Below are 19907 nucleotides of genomic sequence, written 5' to 3' on the forward strand. Positions count from 1 at the left end.
CAAATAAATTTTTTTAGAACAATTTTGTTTTTAATAACTTAAAATTATTATATATACAGAATATTTTCAAATACGTTAATAGTTTTTGAAATAACGAGCGTCTTACATTAAATGAATCACTCGGTATATAAATATTTATTTTACTTTAAATGTATGTAGGTACAATCTTTAAATCAAAAAAATGGATACATAAATATCAAACTTTTACTGATGAATCATAATAAATATGGACGAATCGATAAAGATTAACGCGGCACTATTGTTTTATTACCCACTACCTAGTAACCACTTGTAATGTACGTACCTATTATATGATTAAGCTTAGTTTAAAACAAAAACACAATATCATATAATACACTTCCACGGTTGTATTTAATTTAATTAAAATACATTCTTAAGTACTAATATACTACATATCATATACATACAATATACATATTAGATAAATTTCACTGATTTACCTAGTCATAATGCAGGTACTTAAGTTTTAATTTAAAGACACTGAAACTGATACGGTTTCGTATATATATCCAAATATTTTTAAAATTTATTAAAATATAAATTATTCATATGCTTTTAACTATCAAATGCACTTATCGTTTGTAGTGAGTATAACAGCTATATTGTTTTTTACATTAAAGTTTTTATCTTTCTAAAGTTAATATAATTCTTATAACTTAAATATCTTCAGTATTTATACAATACATTATAACTATTATCTATTGTTAAAAAATAGACAAAAAAAAATGTAATTAGCAATCTAAAATAGTGAAACACATATTATAATCACAAATAACATAGATAAACTACAATAACACTAGTTTATTATGGATTCAATAAAAAATATATACAATTGATGTAATACATTTTCTTAAAAAATATATATGTGCATATAAATGTAATAATCACCGGTTATATATTATATTATTCTAATACCTGCGTATCAATATTCATACGTACTAAATATTTAACAAATTGCATAAAAACAACAGAACATAATATATTATAATGGTTTCTTTTAAAAAATGTTCAATAAGTACTTATATAATATAATATTGAATACAATAACTATAATGTTATTATTAACGTTATTTACCTACGAATGTGGGAATTATCATTATTTTCTTGTGAATAACGAAAATAATCGTCTGATTTGAGAAATGTTAATTTGGTTATAAAATAAAAAGTCATTACGGAAGAAGATTTAAAGAAAATAACCAAAAAACCAATCACCAAAGAAGACAAAATCGGAAATAAAATCATAGAAATCGCAGAAAAAAATTCAGAACTTAGTACTTAAATATTTTTTAATTATTTAATGATAAATTTCCGAATTCTAAATATAACACAAATAAAACTAAAATATAAATATTTAAAAATTATTTTCATAATTTATTAAATTATTTTAAATATTTTTTTAGATGATCGTCAATAAAATATTTGTATTGCACGTAAAAATTCAAAAAAAAAATTAGAAATACAAAAAGATAAAATGATGAAACTTTCTAAAGAAAAGTTTCCTCAGCTTTAAATAGACACAATTGTACGTGTAATTATACCGGACGTTAATAGAGCTCGTAGTTCTTCGTGAAATATACTAGCAGTTGTCACCCAAGTTGAACATGAATGTATACATTTATTTAATAATAAAAATATATTGTAGATATCGCAATAACGACACATATGGATATTATAAAATTATAATGAATTGTAATCAACCTGAAACAAAAATTACATTTATATCATTAAAATATTAAAATCATATTTTCAAAATACAATGAACAAATTAAAATATAAATATTATAAGAAAAACTCATGTTCTATATAATATACAGTAGACGCCGCTTATAAGACTCACGGATATAAGGTTCAGTCGCTTATTAGACTCAAAATCGTCTGGAACGGTCCGGACGTATCCAAATACATTAAAAAAAAATCGGTTATAAGACTAAAATTTCGTAAAATAAATAGTAGAAAATAAATTTTTTTGGTTATAATTTAGAAATAAATTGGTATTGAAAAATTAAATAATATTCGTGTCGATATTTCTAGTTTCTGTTGGTACCTTATAAGTTATAACATATAATAATTTTTATCGCAGATAAAAGTTCACATTTATCGCAACGATAATTGTTATTATAGTGTACTGATTATCTGACGGCTGCACAGTTATCGTAATTACGGGTACATAAGTACATATACGTACATGTGCACATGTATCAAACTGCATATGCAGTTATCATTGCAGTCAACGGTATAATTGTTGTGCAATGAAAAATTACAAATTTTGTTCAAAAATAATTTTTCAAAATAAATAATTTTTATATGTAATATTTATCTATTATAATTTTAGTTTTTTTTATCGGGATTATTAAATGTATTCAACAATAAAGTATGTAATATGTAATATGTGTTAATGTATTAAAATTAAAGCAAAATATGTAGTAAAATAAAATTTATAAATACGTAATTAATTTTTTTTCCACTTCGCTTATAAGATTCATTCGGTTATAAGACTCACTTTGTGCTGGTCCCAAAGTGAGTCTTATAAGCGGCGTCTACTGTATTACCTAACCTACAGGAGTGATGACACCTCGTGTTATAAGTTTTTTTTTTGTCACTATCCTTGTGGGACACAGGACAAAGCGAATTCACTTTTCAAAGGACGGTCAATACCGTTGGCAGTGGGTCAATATCAGAATGATACAACTAAAATATTTAACGGACACAAATAAAAACACGGATTTCATCTATAGTATCGGGGCGACATGTGGCTTTTAGTATATTTTTTTTCTTGGTTACATCGCAGTATACATTGTTATGTATACATAAAATAAATCAATGATTAATAAAATATCGATGCTGCACTGCTTACACCTTATGATGTCAACATTCTCGTATTGAATCAGTTTTAATTATTTTATAATAGATTGATTAACTTTTCTTAAGTATTATTTCAATTACATAATAATAGTACATATATTTTTTTAATGTATAGTATATTATAAACATTGGCTTGTTTGCCTATCACAGGAAGCAATCTTTCTTCAAATTAACACCATCTCCTCTATTGACAAAAGAAAGGTTACACCAATTTTAATGATTCTGTTGATTACTTCAAACATAACTATGAAGTGATTACTCGGCAAAATTGTGATAATTGGTATATTTATTATTTTGTCAATAGATGAAGGCTAAAATAACACAGTGATGCTGGTCTTAAACAAAATATAAATTGTATACATTACGGAATTTGCAGGTAACAAATTAACAATCGGTGACTATATTAATTAATAAGTAATAACTAGATAATATAATATACTATAATATTAACTCCTAGAACTACTTTTAATATAGATATACTCGTATAGTTACTCGATCCGTCAATTTAACCAATATAGACCACTTTTAAGCAGTTGTGCAAAATACAATAAGATCATAAGCATATTGGATCAATATATTGTGCAATGTACTTACTTATTATGTTAAATTGAAATTTTATCGGCATGGTCATGATTTATTATTGACTATTGTTACTTATGTTTATTATTATCAAAAATAAATTTAGGTACCTGTTCAGTGTATTATTATTTGTTCCGGGCATTTGCAAAGGATTTCCCATTAAATATACCCGAAGGCCCTTCAAGTACTTATCGAAATAGTCATCCCACGATAATGTGCTCATATCGAAATCAAACAATATTTTGTCTCTTAACGATAATTTATTCATTAAGTTTTTGACGTTGTGATTATGGTACCTAACGTGCATCTGTTGATACGAACGTAAATGTTTAGCTGCTGCATGCACTCGTTCGTAAAACTCGTTCAGTCTAAATAAAAAAATGTATTCATATGATATGTGATCAAGAATCAGGATATATGGAAATTGTATGAATAGCATGAAGCTTAGCAAACTTGCCTAGATTTTTTTCCTACAAGCCAGATGAACAAATCCACAACTTTCGCCGGAATAGTGTGTAAATAAAGCGTCATTATCCAATAGATAAATATGCTATTGGTGACACAATAAAACGGCATCCAAAACTGAAAACAATAATAATACAGATTTTTGAATGTGAATTTAAATAAATAATTATTGTCGGAAACAGTAATTTATAATTATGAATTGAATATATTATAATTACAAAGTTTGACGATGAAACATTTTTTTCATTTTTAAAAAATTTTTCTCCCAGCTGATTCCAAGTACATGGTTTATAATTAGACGAAGCATAATTGTAAATCAAAGTATTAACTGCGTCTTTGGGTACTTCCTCGTTGACGACGTCCGTCCTGTGAATCATAAATTTAACAATTTATATTTTTATAATATTGTTTATTAAATTTTCAATTGATAAATAAGCTTCTATATTATAGTGAAGAACGTTAAAAAATTGTGTAGCTCCAAATTGAAAGTATGTAGTCAAGATTTAAAAAACTCATAATGTATACTAGCAAATAAGTATAAATAAAATTAAATATAATTAAGTTCATCTATTTGTATTAAAACAACAATGGTATGAACTATGAAGGTTTTTTCCGAAATATGAAAGTTTTTCCCTGGAATTAAATCTATAAATCCGAAAAAGAAAAATAATGAAATGTTGATGAATGGATCAATTAGTTATTCCTTTATATTTCATTAGACCTATCATATTTTTTGAGTTTACAGTATAAAAATAAAGTAACTATTAAACTGAAATGTCATAAAGAAAAGAATTTATAGCTAAAAATAGTGTAGTATATTTTTTTTAAATGATTTAAAATTAGTACAATGGTATATTTTTTAATTATATCGTATAATCTCGATGTACAAAAGTAATTTGTATAGCGATATTTTTTTTTTTATCGGGATTACAGTCTACGATATACTATTGATTGATTTTCGACTGAAATCGAACAGAAAACTCTCGTACATCCACATACCTGTTGCCAATTAACTCCCAGCATGCCGCCAGAAGAAGATTAACCAACATGTCAACGGGTACGATTTCGGCGTTAACGCTGCTAGGTCCGTAAAAAACCCTTACCAAGCCGAGACCGGAACCTAGCGCACAACCGGTCAAATTATTTAAATCGTTTGTCCAACCAGCTATTGGTTCATTAGCAGTACCTAAGACTGCAAAAAATAAAAAAAATTATATTAAAATTCGAAATATATATCTATCAATAATACATCTCACAATTAGTGTCACAGTCTTACGTCGTCCACTCATACATAAAATTATAATACACTATATAATGGCCTATATTGTTAACAAACTAAAATTATTATATTACTGATATGTTTAAAATTTGACGTTTTCAATAATTTATTTTTTTTGGGGGGAGCCCCCCCCCACCATAAATACGCCATTGGCTATTATAGATAACTAAAATAAAATAAATGTATAGTTTTACCTATATTAATTTATATATAGTTAGTAGTGTAGTTTTTTAATTTTTTTTTTTTTTGGGGCGAGGCTGCTGTTCATATTTGAACATTTCTTCGACTTAAAAAAAAAATAGCCTAATGTAATAGTATTTGAGTCATGTTTATCAAAATATTTATATACTAACTGAAAAAATGGAATTAATTTTATTAGATCCATCAAAATGTGTGTTAGAACATAACGTATGAACAACACCTATACTTATATAGTCGGAAATATTAGTTTTAAGAAAATTGTATCTAATAAATAACAAAAAAATAATATCGAAAAGGTGGCAACTTCCATGTGAGTATCGCTATGATGTACTTTGGATGTTTGATGAATTACTGTTATAATATTAGGTCGCTTAATTCTATAAAGTATAATAAAAAAATATATATAATATATATGTTATATAAAAATAAATATTAATATCGCTAATAATTAAATTATAATCGGATAATAATAATAACAATCGACCGCACGGCACTCACATACACTTGATATATAAATAATCTGATGTGGAGAAATTATTGGTCGATAAGAATATCAATATCTAGTCCGTGAATGTCACATCTTGTCAGTTGTCACTATGCACTATGCATCTATATGCGCACAATAAAGTAATATAAAATACGATTCTTACGATTAATACGACCATACGTTTCATTTAGTTCGATTTCATTAATTTTTTTTCATTTAATTGTTGAGTTGGTAATGAAAGAGTACTGAAATGGAGCCAGTAAAAAAAAAAATTATAAACATTGGATTCTTACTTTAAATCAAATGAAGCTAGTGAATGTCGGTAATATTATTATTTATTATACTTAAACTATTTGTTATGTACGCATTGATTTAATTTGATTAAATCGGCAGGGCTTGAAAACGTTATAATTATGATTATAACTCAATAAATGACGTTGTTAAAATTTGTAAACGTAATTACCACAAAAATCGATTTTATTATCATCGAATTAAATAAAAGTATAATTTTGAGCAAACTATGTATATGTATAAAAATATATGTTGTACTTGTTATAGTCTTAACAAATCCTAAATTTATAAATTATTATATTTTTGTGGTAGTACATATTATATAAAAATAATTATTATAAATCATTATAACAGGAACAGGAAAAATTAACTCAAAATTATGTATCAACACAGTCTACATCAAAAATAATTTCTCATGCATCTTCAACTGACTTTATAATTGATACTAATAATTTCAGTTCAAATGAAATTGCATTTTTTATCAATAAAAGTTTACAACCTTCTGAAATTAATGATATATTAATTAATCTTTGGAAACCAGATCCAACATTTGTATTCCCAATAATTAAAAACCGATGAAGTTATTGATGAATTGACAAATCAAAAACGAAATCTAGAATTTATAATATAATTTGTGATTTTGTTATAATAGTTTGTCAATAGTTTGATTTCAATAAGTTAATAAAGAATATTTTAAACTAATTTATAAAATTATTTCACTATTAGGTATGACACCCCCCCCCTTCAAAAAAAAAAAATAAAAAATAAGTTTCTAAGTCGCTTTACACTATAAAAAAAAAAACTAGTATGATTATATTTTCATAAAAAATATAATACAACAAATCATAATTATTTAAACTTGTTTATCTTTATTTAAGTATTAACTATTATTTTTTTCAATTGTAAAATATTGATAATAATTAACACTAAACAGGTTATCAACCTAGAAGCAGTTCATAAAGATGTTACATATTTTAATCTTCAAATAAAATTTATAAAATAAACTTTATTACACTAAGAAATCCCAATTTTTTTCTAGAGACTTCAACAAATTATTTATTTGATCTTTTATTAAATTAACTTTTTTCTATATTTAGGATTTATAGGTTAAGTATATACTTTTCTATAAATATAATATTTTAAAAAGTCAGTTTTGCATAAGAAATAATTATCTGAAAATTCAAGAACAACGTAATACATACAATTAATATAATAATTTAGTTAAGAATTACAAAACGTTACCAAATCCTGGTCGTATAATACACGCGGGTAGATCTGATCCAGCTGATTGAATTATCTGCTCTGCCAACGCTTTAGTAAACGTAAGTACATCCGGCCATTCAGACACAAGCCTATTGAACACTTAATATTATTTCGTAGGTAATGAAAACAACTATTGTGATGAATATACGTTAATATTAAAAATGTACTAATTTTATAATGTGCGTTTTATTTTTTATTTTATTTTTTGTGCCGGTCATCATATTTGGAGTCAATAACGATGCTTTAAATTTCAACTTTGAGAGTGATTTCTAGAAGAAAATTGGATCTAGTTGGTATTTTGAGGGATAAAAGTAAAATAACTGAACGAAATAAAATAAAAATTAAGGGAAAATGGTCTTTTTTACGCAAAATTAATTTTGACAAAGTTGATATCGTTTTTTAATGAACATAACTCAAAACAATAAATCGTAGTTACTTTAAACTTTCACAAAATGTTTATAATTATATTATATTTTATACATAATAAAAATTTTTATTTATTTATTTTTTATTGTTTAATATATAAGTGGTTAGCACAGGTACTAAACAAAATATCAAAAAAAAAAGCAACTCATCATAGCTAATATTTATTATAAATATTATGTATACTTAATTATATTCTTTTGACCATCAAAATAATTTTGTTATGGAAAGTCACCATCATGTACATGCATGTGCTACATTTTATACTGTAATATCATAAATATTCAAATATAATAAGTTTGAAAATTCATTGAATCGTAAATCTATACTACCTACATTTGATTATTTCATACCAAATATAAATGTGATTTATGTATCTATTAGGAAAGGCTATTAAAATAATACTTTACTTAAAAGATTGTTGTAAAAAAAATACAAATACATATTTCACAGATATGTTTGAAATAGAAAAGACTTCCATAGTGTCAAGTTTTTATGAAAGCAAATAATACTATAATTCTACTAAGTATAAAATTAAGCATAAATAAGTATACTTGTTACAGTATTTATAAGAATATTATTGAAACATTCAAATCAAATATTGGGACAACAATGTTTTGAAACCCTTTCATGATGTTTTAAATTAATATTGATGAAATATTTTAAAGAAATATCATTATCATATTTTCTTAGCTGCTGTGGATTATTGTGACAACATTCAAAATATATTTATACGAGTAAAATAAAACTAATGAAACACATTATAGAAATAGAAATATTTCTTAGCAAATATTATGTTTAACATATTGTGAAAATATGAAATTGCTATCTGGGTAGTGTTATCGTTACCGATAAGTGGTTTAGAACGATTCACTACAAACGCTGAGATCAACAGAAAAACTCAAACAAAAATAAATACCTTTTTAAAATCATTTTCATTTTTATTTATACACACATACCTTCTTAAAATTACATAGTAAATATTTATTATTACATTACTTTATTTATAATAAATACATAGGAATTAATATATTTTGTACTGTTTTAAACAATTTTAATTTGGATAACTTAAACTTTTTTTCTCGACGAGTTAACTGTGCTACTGGAAAATACTTGTGTATCAAATAATTATTTAGATATTATAGAATTAATAGCCGCTTTCAGTAGGGTTTTATAATATATAAATAACTATCTTTTAATAATTCTAATTTATACCTAAATCATATTTACCTTAAAAATAATTATTTTAATGATATTAAATAATTTATAATTAAATGTAATATAACTAATCATTTTGCTACTGCTATTCAATATAGATACGATGATTTTTGGGTTCAAAAATAATGTTAAAAATGTTAACACAAATAAATGTAATAACATTATGTTTTTATTATCTAAATAATTTAATATAAACTAAAGATTGGCATATATTGCCAAACTCTAATGATATAAATATACCTCTTGATATTTTCAATAATAAAGTATTTACATGAATTTTTTAAAAAAACTGCTATGCTAAGCTAATGTTACAAAAAAAACAATTAAGAATCTTAAATTACAATACAGGATAACAAATGGCATTGTTATGTCTATAAAAAATAAATTAAAATTTCGAAAAAAATAATCATTTAATAATTCTAGCAATTTTTCGTAAATCTAAAGATTAAAAAACGATCCTAAATAAACTTAAAAATTAATAAAGAATATTACTGGAAAAAAAATTAATTAATAAAATTTAACTTAAAAACAGCATTATTACAGAAAATTAGTTTGATATTTGCAATGAATTAAATATTTATTTTAAGAATATTGGTAAAAATATCGAGAATGGCGTTATTTCTAAAAGAATTTAGTATAAAGAATAGAGATTTAAACAAAAGTTCTTTCATAAAGGATAAAATATTCCTAAATCCATTTAATGAATTATAAATTCAAAAATATGTTGTAAAATTGAAAACATATAATTCATATTTTTTAAATGGTTTACAAAACCTTATTATGAACAATATTTCAAATACTATTTCCTATTTATTAGAGCTAATTTTTCATTTATTTTTGTCATCAAGTGTGTATCCAAAGTCATTTAAAAATTTTAAAATTATTCCATATCTTAAAAGTAGAGCAAAAATCAAATGAAATAATTTATGGTTCTATTTCATTATCTTTATCGCTTTTTAAACTTTTGAAAAAATGATTTAAAGATAGGATAATTAGTTTTTTAGAAAAAATATTCCTTTTCTTCCAAATAATTTGGTTTTATTCTAGTAAGTCTACTAGAGACACACATTTCGTTGTTAATGATTTTATGCATAAGAAACTGGATGAAAAATATAAAGTCTTAGGAATTTTTCTAGATATAAAAAGCATTTTACACAATAAACCATTCTTTATAATTAAAAAAAACTTAGAATTCATGGAATTTCTAGTAAACTAATTCACTCCTACTTGTTTAATAGAACACAAAGAGTTGCAATTGGTGATTACAGTAATTCTTTAAACATTAACTACGGTGTACCACAAGGTAAAATTTTAATACCTCTATTTTTATCATTTTCATGAATGAATTACTTAATTTAAAAATAAATACAAAAGTAGTATGTTTTGCAAACAACGCAATTTTGTTAATATTCAATGTATATCATAATATAATGATTTATATTCTACAGTAAGTTTAGTAGTAAATAGTATTCAATTATTAAATCATGATTTGACAGTAATTTACTAAACTACATTTAAACAAGACTAAATATATGTGCTTCAAAATACAAAACAATAGATTTAACAATATTGATTATAAATTATATATGTATTTGCCAACTTACAATTATAGAAATTGTAGCTTAGATTATTTTTATTTGCAAGAATTCGATAATATTAAATACCTTAGGCTTGGATTATATTATGATGATAGACTAAAATGAAATATTCATATTTATTTACCCAAAATAATTAAATTAAAAAATTCTTTTATATTTTTAAGGATGTTAGATATACTTATATTTCTAATACTCAATTAAAACGAATTATTTATATATCCTTTATATAGCCTATATATAAATGTTTGAAATTAAATTTTGGAATTTTACCAATAGTCAGATAAATATTTTAAAAAACCTATTAAAAAAATAATGGCCTATATTCTATTCAAGTCAGCATTTTAAAATAATAACATTTATAGTGCTTTTAATGTTCAACAACTGAATTAAAATTTTATAAAACGTTTAATTCTTCTCCTCACTGGTTTAAATATATATTTATGTTATACTACAATTATTGTTACAACTATTTATTCTACAAGACATAATAACAATATCAATCTAATAAATTATGTAAAAGTAATACCATCTTCGAAAAATTAAATCCTTTAATTGTAGAAATTGATATTTATATTCAACTAAATATTAATATTTTGAGTTTTAAAAATAGAAATATTTTTAAAAAATATATAAATATTCTATCATTATATTGAAATATATGTATAAATTATGAACTATGTAACTAATCTCATCAACATACGCATGTGTAGGTATATATATATTATATACTTTTGTTTGTATACTATACTATATATCTATTGACTACTCTAAATCTTTAGTTATTTTAAATTTTTATTTTTGTGAACTTATTACTTAACATCACCATTTTACAAGCTAATAATGCTTATTTGTAATGTGTAACCACGATACGTTTTTTATGCTTATGTAATGTTTGGTTACAAAATAAAAATAAATAAATAAAATAAACACAGACAATTAATTTAACTTAAAAATGATTAATTCAGTATTCACGTAAATTATAATAACAAATCAAAATATTTATGTAGTATTCCGCTTTAGATTATAATTTATAAAACATATTTAGTATATTTTCAAAAATTAACAATCAATATATTATAATCAATAATGATTAATATAATGCGAGAATTGCGCTCTCCTTAATTTAAAAAAAAAAATAAAACTTAAAAATAATAGTCATTGGTGTAATTGAGAACTTACCCCGAAGTAACACGGTTCAAAATGTAATCAGGAAGGGTTTCGACCATCTGGATAAGAGTGGATGCCGGTATCGGGAAATTGTAAAATTGTTCGTACACGTCCAAAATTGAAGGATTAGTGAACGCGGACGACACGTAAACAAAAGCCTAAAAAAAAAAAGGCACAAATAAAAATAAACAAAAATTAAACAAAGGAAAATAGAAATATACGATATACATTAATTTATATTATACAATAATTATTAAATAAAATAATCGGCCATACAGAACACCTGATATTAAGATTTAACGGTTTCGATTTATTACTATGTATATGTTACCCAAAGGCAAAACTAGTTTGTGAAATCGACCTTTTTATGAAAAGTTGCAAACAATTTCCTGAAATACAAATCACTTTTTATACTTAATGAAATTTAAAAATATCATCAAATATATTTTATATTATACATATTTCATTTTATTTTTCATTATAATATTATTCAATTATTAAACAATTGAACCATCAAACGTTTGCTATATTTACTTGAATTAATGTTGATGATTTTATAAATTAAGTCAATAATTTTTTTATGATATTATCATGTATATTATATTTTATTTTTATTTTTTAAATTATTAATAGAAATCAGCTTATAACTATGAAATCTTGACAATCACTTATATACATGGAAAATAATATACTCGTACTTCGTAGGTTATAATACATGAAAAGTTGTAGATAATGAAATTATAAAACTTGTTATTATCATAAAATGGAAATAATAAATGGTTAAAGATTATTTAATGATGTGTTTAATAAGAATAGTTGAATTAATGGATTAATAATAGACTTATGTTCTTTGAGAAATGTAGAGATTATATTTTTTGGTTAATTTGATAGTGAATGGTGATTATTATTAGTGTAGTTTGTATGATATTGGCTTATAATTTTTTATATTTTTGATTAGAACTAAGAGTGACTCAAAAGAGACACAAGTAACTCTCACCTTGTAGTATTACAGCGAAGGTAGATTTTAAACGATTGCTCTGTTTGAACATTTTATGACGTCTTATATAAGTTAAGATGGGGGTTTTGTAAAAATTACATCCTTTATATGAGGTGTATGTAGCCTAATAGCATAAAAATAGGGTTTCACGATGAGCCCGAGCTCATGAATATACAAGGGGCTCTATAAAATTTTAAATGTAATGAAAATAATTTCAATAATACTATTGATAAATAATTTATTTTAATATTATTTTCTATCACTATTCTGGTGATTCTTTAATAATACCAATGAATAAAATTTAGAGATTAATTATTGTGAGTGACTTAATAGTTTACTGCTTAGTGTTGCTTTCAATTAAACAAGAAACAGTTTGAAAAATAATATTAATTTTCAGAGGACAAGGGTTCATAAAAATTCACAACATATTAGAGGTTAATGTTTTTTTTTTTTTGTCCCAGACCTTGTAAATATTAGTTACACTATAGATGCTACTCCAAGTATAGAACGTACTTGATGAAATCCGATGGTGATTTTGTGAAATCGCTTTAAAAATAACCTTCTTCACGCTTAAAGCAACAAGGGAAACGGTAACAGAAATTCTGTGAGATAATAAGCCTAGAAATGAATACAATGTATAACCTTTATCAGTAAAACTAGACTGTATTGAACATTTTTGGAGGTCGGAGGTTCCTTTTAAATACACTAAACAGATTATCATATTAAATTAGGCTTTTAAAAGTTGGTTTAATAAATATACAATTAGTGCAATGTAAAATAGTTAAAAATCGTCTACTTCCCACGAAATTGCGCACCACCTTTTTCCCTCATCATAAGTATACAGAAAGAGACCCGATCTGACCTTGAGATTTTGAAAACGTTTTATTAGGACAATTAAGTCTCTGGTGCCCCGGACGTTGATGCATACAGCCATGTTCAACATGCAATAAGGGTGAATAGTGGTAGTCGCAGCCGCTAGATGTATGACAACGTTTATTTTGGACTCAATCCTGCTCAAGTCGACTTCATCTATGCCAATGTTCGGCTGAAAACAGTCACCTCTTACCACTTGCACTTGGCTACGATACGTAGGATTTTCCCTTTTCATACGGTCGAAAAACTATAACCGGAAAATTAATTAAATTACACAGATTGGAATATAAAGTAATAATATGATTACACTAAAATAATATTACGTTATATAATGCTAAAAATATAGAATTTGTACAATAACACAAGGTTTTTATTTTTTATAGTTAAGCAAATAATATTAGTAATATTTGTTTTCACTAATGAGCAATTCTTACAATTATTTTACATCAAAAATCAATAAATAGACTGATATAAATTAAATAAACCAAATTATAATGTTGACAATAAAAAATAAAGTAGATTACCAGTAATTAATAAAAAATTATTTTTATTCATCAACCTATATTTTATCCATAAAATTAAAAATTTTATAACGTCTAATAATTTGTGTAAAACCTGAAAGTTGTAGCACACATATTAACATCGTTTTTTTTCTAATAAATAAATAGATTATTTTATTTTTAAAGGAGTTTAAAGGACCTTATAGTAGAGTATATTGTCTTTTATACAGTATGAATGTATGTATAAGTGCCTTAACCCGGTATAGGTAGATACTATATTACTATACTAAGTCTATATTCACCATATTATAGTATACTATATTATAGTGTTTACACATATATACAATGAGTTAAAATTGTATTAAAATTACTTTAGAAACGCATTATAAATTATAATGACTTGATGATGAAATACAATTAATTATTGGAGTCGATCTACTGTTTATATTAACTGGAACACGCGTTACATTTGTATTCTATCATAGATGAAAGAAAAAAGATAAAAAAGGTTTACAAGATTTTATGAAAAATTGTATACAATTTAATTCTTACATTTTTGGTGATTTTAAAAATAATATTTAGTTTAAATGATTCGTTTTTATTACAAATTTTTAGATCAAGTAAGTTTATTTAATTGTTTTTAAAAATTAGATTTTGTTATTAATATATTTATGTTATACATTTTTTTTATTACTGATCTACACTTTTAAATATTTAATAAAAATATTTTACTGAATTTTTCTGAATTCGCACCATAATTTAGAAAAAAATACATAAAGTAGCTATGTGAAAATATAAATTACTTTCACTATAATTATCTGAAATTAATAGTATATTTTTTAATTACATCTTTAAAATTTCATATTATTTATGCTTCTGTGAATATTTCACAGGTAAGTTTCTTTTTCATATATTTAAATCTTTGGATGTTCACCGCCTAACGAGCATTCACAAAAAAAAATTTTTGCAGAACAAAATGATTAATTAATTCAAAAATTTCTAAATTGTTTTTATTTTATTTATACATTTAAATATCATGACAGTTATGAAAAATATATTTAAACTAAAATCATTTTTGTTGAGTACTTTAAATTATACAAAACGTATCTGTAATGTTTGTTCGACTTTAGGTTTAATTATTTGCTAGTGTAAACTTAAATAAATCAAGTAAAATGTCGTATTAATTAAATTTATGATTTTGTTTGATTGTTTGGTTTGATAAAACAAATTAAAATATTTAATCGTTACCACTCGCCCCCTGTGATATCAGATAGTTTTTAATTTATATTTTGTTTTAACGTATTTTAAACCTTTTTCTGCGATTTCCTATTCTAGAGCAAGAATATTCAATAAACTCAGATGATATTATTTGGAGAACTTAAAAATTAAAAATATAAAAATTAAAATCTAAATATTTTTATGCAGATTAAGGTATACAAACGTAAATCAAATATCATACTTAAAACATATTTTTATATTATTAATTTTAAACTGATTATTTAATTGATGAATATTAATGAGATTTAAACAAATCATTATTAAAAACCATTTGCAAGTGACGTTTATAGTCTACACCTATACTTTATTGTAATATATCATTTGACAAAAGCTAATAGAACATAGTATGCATTATCTTGACCTCTCATATTATACAATGCAATTGTGACTTCCGTTTCCAAATATCACTATAGGATTTTAAAGTTATAACATGTAATCATGCATTACCTATAAGTTAAATCTATACCTACTACAATTATTAATTTTAATATTGTTCTTTAAAAAAATTTAATTCTTAAGATGTAAAAATATTGAAGAAAATACATATATTAGTACAAAAGAATAGAGTATTAATTTTAAATTAACTAAAATTATTTATTGATATTTTAATAATTTAATACAGTTGTAGAATCATTATTTAACCTACATTAACATTTTTGTTTGACCTACAAAAATGTATGAATATGTATTGACTATGTAAAATTAAATTAAATATAAAAAAAATAGCAATGAATAATTATTGTTTGTTTTAAATGTTCTGCTGTAAATCTTTTTTCTGATTGGTGTTAATATATAAAATACAGATAATCAAACTTATATTTTATTTAGTTAATAAAATATAAAATTACGGCGTTTTTCAGTATTTTCGTAAAAAAAAAAAAAAAAAAAAACACAAATTATGCACTTATAAATAAAAAATGGTAAAATATGCAAAATAAAATTTTGAATATAGATATATCATGAAATACATTTCTATACAAGAACGAAAGCTATTGGACAACCTAAAAAAAATATGCAAAATCATAAACATTGTAACCCTATTAATGATTAATGAATGTATAAATAATATTGATTCTTAAATGTTAGTATTTTAGAATAACTATATATTTTTTATAAGTAATACATTAAAAATTATTACTACTCATTTTTGTATTTAGAATAAAAATAAAAATAAATTTTATACGAAATATTAATAAATTAATTTACTAGATTATAAATCACTCTCTACTTTAAAATCTTAAACATTATACGTTAGTTTTGTCGAGATGTATGCTATTTTAAAAAAATAACATTTTAGAGCAATAAAATAAAATGGATAAAAACTTTTGAACAACACATCTCTGCAAATTAGAAATAGAAAAGGATTGTACTTTAAGAGGTAATTTTTTGTATAATACAAGTATTAATATTTCATAATTTTTAAATATTTCTGAATAATGTATACTGCTAAATAAACTTGTATATCTAATAAGGATATTATTGGTATTTAATATTTTCGGTCACTGTATCCTGTTTTTTATAAACCTAATAAATAATATATCTTAAAGCGTATATATATATATATATTTCATTATTAACAAATAAAATTTACTGTCATTATAATAATATAATTAAAATATTATTATTTTATCGTCGTTTAATGCTAAGTAAAAAATGTAATTTTTAAATTTACGATGACTCTTTGGAAAAATGTATCAATCTGTTGAAGTAATATAAATATGAATGAAATAAATTAACATGAACAAATATATTTAGGTAACCTACTTATCATAATATAATTTTAATTTTAATCACATATTTACACACTAAGTAGAAAATTATAATTTATTAATTACCGGACTAGTAAACATTTCTTTGACTCTTTCATTCGGATTTTGACCGTTCAATAGTCTCACAACTAAATAAATTGTGTTTAAATCACGACATGACCTAAAGAACAAACTCAATGCCAAGTATGTGAACAGTAATACATTTCAAACATATTTTGCTTACGTACCTTAAAAGTTTTTCAATTAAAACTTTTCCAATAAAACCTGTTCCACCAGTAATCAGAATACCAGTACCACGAAAACATTTTTGGATTTGGCTCTCAGGAGATTCTTGGAGATCGTTTATAAAATCTTGTATAAAAATATCACCACCTTCCATAGCAATAACCGTTAATATCTAATCAATTATTCTCAATTTGTATCGAAGTTAGTTTTACTAATAGAAATTATTATGAGCTAGAACTATACGTATATAATATATCACGATGTATGCTAATAATACAACAACCTACTGATCATAATAAATTATAATTTCGTACAGTAAATGAATATTTTCACTGTTTCATTATAGTCATTGTATTACATGTAGGTAGGTACTTATTCTAACGGATAAACGTATAATTCAAAATTATACAGCGTGTAACTGCTGTCTACTACGTCATTTAGCCGTTATGTCCAATGGTTGTGACGATTATATGTCGTCACAATATGTGATATTTAACATTATAAAAAAATCAATTAGGTACTAAAACAAAATTAGCAAAGGGCAGAATTTTCTATTGAGTATAACAATGATCTGTAATTATTGCAATTTTTTTTTTTAACATTTTATATTGACATACGATAAATGGTAGAATAGCTAAATATTCATTTGTATGCGTGGAATGTATCTCAATTGTTAATGTATGTAGTATGTACTTTGTAACTACTGTATCTACAAACTAGCTACTTCAACCTCTTGAAAAAAATATCATAAATATAATTCGTGCATATTAATATTTATTATATTTATGCGACATAATAACAATTACAGTAAAAAGTATATCAAAATGTATATAAAATTATATCATATTTAGAAAATCTTAATAAAAATATTTTGAAAATCATTCATTTTTTTAATCATAATAAAAAAACAAAATAGATTTGCTCAAAAACTTGAGTTGTGCAAATACTCACAGTTTTTGAAATTATTTTTTTTTTAGTTTTTCCTGATTAGTTTAAAATTTACTTTGAATTTTTCACTTTTTACTACGATAATATTAGTAAAAATACTAACAAAATTCAATTTTCTATCAGAAATTACCTATGCAATTGAAAATTTAATTAATTTAAATAATGATTTGCTATAGAATTTTTTTCTATATTCTGTGAAAGATTCCGAGTATCGCATAGCACTATGCTATTGAGATTCGAGATCGGTTTCACCATGGCAAACTGATTCGTGGGAATGCACAGAAAAACGGATACTCGCCGAGCCGTAGCATGTTTTTTCACTGAACGAAGTTTAATATGTTAACTCCGCCCGAAACTAAAATCCATTAATAGGACATAGGCGTTGCGCCTATAGTCGTAAACGACAATTTTATCAGATTTTTGACGTCAATCAAATCGTACAGTTTCTAATTTTTAATCACTAAATGTGTGCGTGCGCCAGTCCATTTACGTAGTAATAGAAAAAAATCCAAAATCTTCTCCAAAACGATCAGATATTACACTGAATTGTATATAATTGTACAGAGAACTGGTTATGACGTACATTCCGGAGCTATATAGTTATAGACGCACATGCAACATAGGTACCAATATTATAATGTTATAATTACACGAGTAATACTATTATTAACGTGGGTAACTAGACCCTACGCTATACACCAACACAAATTATAAACGTGTTCGATACATCCGCCTGCATCTGCATTCATAATAAGAGATTTAAGGATTGAGGTTTTTCTGGTATCATAATTACGATGTATTCGTGTGATCGTATACGATATAATAGTAATCACGTGGAAAAAAAAACCCCGTCGATGACGAAAAACACTATCGTCAACAGTAACAAATACCTATTACATTTATTTTTATCTACGGTAGAATTTATCGCAGTTCTCATAAACCCTACAGGCAATAGGTACATACTACCGCACAGGAACTTTAGAGTTAAGATGAGTTGCTTATAAAATTTCTTGACAGGACGTATTCGTTTCGCCAAATCGAACACAATACCGTTCGATCACTATTCACTACAACAAAAAGTGCAACACGACGATATTTTGTACAATATAATTTTATTATTGTGTTAATATTTCACTCTTATCGTAGTTACCTAATATGTTAGTTATTACAGTGGTATAAGTGCTAACGATTTTTTTTTTTATTGTTGTTGTTATGTGATATTCATTATTCACAAACACAAAAATTTCCTTTGCTCATCTATACGGTTGTTAATTATACTATAACAATGTCTTGGAATTGCCTTCTCTAGAACTTGCATTTATCAAATTAACAAAATACTAAATTTCAAGTAAAATATTTGCTTGTTAAATTGTACTATTCAAGTGATAGAAAAAAAACAAAAATGAATAAATACGAGGTCTGTTCAAAAAGTACCAGGATTTTATTTTTAATAATTACAAAAA

At 24.0% G+C, this 19907-nt stretch overlaps 1 protein-coding gene across 1 annotated transcript; it reads right to left on the reverse strand.

Moving 5' to 3' along the window:
• Positions 1-1437: 1437 nt before the first annotated feature.
• On the reverse strand, positions 1438-17650 carry LOC112593819 (fatty acyl-CoA reductase wat-like). Its single transcript, XM_025338389.1, has 10 exons — positions 17499-17650; positions 17338-17431; positions 13714-13971; positions 11867-12012; positions 7428-7537; positions 4927-5119; positions 4146-4293; positions 3920-4044; positions 3573-3830; positions 1438-1719 (listed from the first exon to the last, which is right to left on the reverse strand). Exons 1-10 carry the CDS (start codon positions 17648-17650, stop codon positions 1641-1643), a joined length of 1563 nt encoding a protein of 520 aa, XP_025194174.1. The 3' UTR covers positions 1438-1640.
• Positions 17651-19907: the final 2257 nt, after the last annotated feature.

The sequence above is a fragment of the Melanaphis sacchari genome, unplaced genomic scaffold, assembly GCF_002803265.2.
Source record: "Melanaphis sacchari strain LSU unplaced genomic scaffold, SCAv2.0 Contig20_pilon_pilon, whole genome shotgun sequence".
Taxonomy (NCBI): Eukaryota; Metazoa; Arthropoda; class Insecta; order Hemiptera; family Aphididae; genus Melanaphis; species Melanaphis sacchari.